A 1785-nucleotide genomic window follows, 5' to 3' on the forward strand; every position below is an offset into this window, starting at 1 on the left:
CCCTTTGTACGAACAAAAGTAAGAGAAATTTAGGATAAAAATACGAACATGTTCTTGCATGAGGCCCAATGAGTCTAAAGATCCAAATTAAAATTCACTCTATTCAGTTTTGTGTTGACACAAAAGTAGTTTAGCCTGTTGTAAAAGGGTCACTTAATACCTTCAGGTTATCCGAGAATGAATTGTGAATCCAATTTCAGTCTTTTTATCATACTTTTGATATGCTCTCTGAAAAATTGTTTACATTTCTCACTACACTCTGGGATATTTTTATTTGCTTTGTTTACAACTTTTGGTTTTCCTGTGTACTGAATGTTCTTCAGGTTCTATACAGTTTTTGTTTGCTACAAACTTTGCATCAGTCAGCAGTCGGTTTGTGGCTGAACTTTAACTTTCTCTCAGGCTCTGCTAATAATACTTACAAAGTTCACATTGTGCCCAATACATTTATTTTCTCCTTCTGTGGTCCCTATTGAAGGAGCTGCTGGCCCACAGGCATGTCAGATAAAGATGTTTGTCCATGTTTGGGATGCTTTGTAGTGAACTTTTTTTTACTGTGTTAAACGACAAAAATGTTTTGACTTCAGAATTTTGGGCCTAATGCTTCAAAGGTCACTGCTTGGGTTCCATACTGTTAATGGTGTTTTAGTTTTACCTACACTAAGTCAGTGCAATGTTTTTTGGGTGTATAGTTTGCTCTGTGTACATGAATGTTAGTGTCCATGTCTCAGTCTTACCATCTCGAGGCCTGTTTATCTCTTTGCACAGTAAGGGCTCTTGGCCAGTTGAGTCAGCAGACGAGCACATCTTTTATAATCTGCAGGAAAACCAAACAACAAAGCATGTTTATGAGAAGCTGAGAAACAGGCATTGAAACAGCTTTTAGAACCAGACCTGATCTGGTGTTCTGGTATCATCAGGGCCAGTATGATAGCGTAGCTTAGCATATAATCAGGAAGCAGTGGAAGCTTGGAGCTTCCTTATATTAACAGATTGAGTTCAGGAATAAGTTGGGCAACAAATCCTGGGCTAGAACTACATTTTGGGACACAAGCAACATAATTTTTAATATTTACAAATTACAATCCTTTAAATTAATTTTAAAGTTTCTGGTCACACAGAGCAGTTTTTCTTAAATTTATTATTAAGTCTAAAGCACAAAAAGACTAGAATTACAGTTCAAAGTTACAAAAGTCAGCTCTCTTAGCTGTTTGCTGTAAGGTATATTTGCACTTTACAACAAATGAGTTAAATCAAGGCATTTGGGGAAAAAAATCCTTTTATTAAAAATGCTAATATTATTTTTGGGCGCTTGGCCTTGTGCATATATAATACCACTCTTTTAAATCGTATGCTATTAGACATACAGTATCTATAAAATGATGTCGCTTTGACAAATAGACCCCTGAATAATGTCAACAAAAATGTTTAAAAAGTATTCTCTTTCACGTAAACCAGTTAAAAAAATAACCTTACTTCAGTGACACAAAGACAGCTTATATGATTACTCAGACAAGTGAAAATCCTGGATTTGTTTGTAAATCAGTTTGTACCGTTTTTTACATGGAGCATTAAGCTCTTTGTGTTGCAAACAGTGACAACCGAGATCTTGTGGTGAGGTTATGAAAACTGAACTTGAGTAAACAATTTCCCACTAGTGTCTCCTGACAAATGTCAACCAATAAACTGTCAGGGTTATGTAAACAACCAGTGGACAAGTTTGAACCTTCCCAGCTCCAGTAGCTGCTTCTAAACACACACACACACACACACACACACACACAC

At 36.2% G+C, this 1785-nt stretch overlaps 1 protein-coding gene across 2 annotated transcripts in view; it reads right to left on the reverse strand.

Moving 5' to 3' along the window:
* The window catches only part of LOC106529009 (protein FAM150B), a 25259-nt gene that overhangs the window by 6979 nt on the left and 16495 nt on the right, over positions 1 to 1785 (reverse strand). For both annotated transcript variants that reach the window (XM_014024313.1, XM_014024312.1), the window contains one exon: positions 738 to 817. In XM_014024313.1, the coding sequence (XP_013879767.1) occupies positions 753 to 817 (65 nt within the window). In that variant the 3' untranslated portion in view covers positions 738 to 752. The remainder of the gene's footprint in view (positions 1 to 737; positions 818 to 1785) is intronic.

Source organism: Austrofundulus limnaeus, unplaced genomic scaffold, assembly GCF_001266775.1.
Source record: "Austrofundulus limnaeus strain Quisiro unplaced genomic scaffold, Austrofundulus_limnaeus-1.0 Scaffold418, whole genome shotgun sequence".
Taxonomy (NCBI): domain Eukaryota; kingdom Metazoa; phylum Chordata; class Actinopteri; order Cyprinodontiformes; family Rivulidae; genus Austrofundulus; species Austrofundulus limnaeus.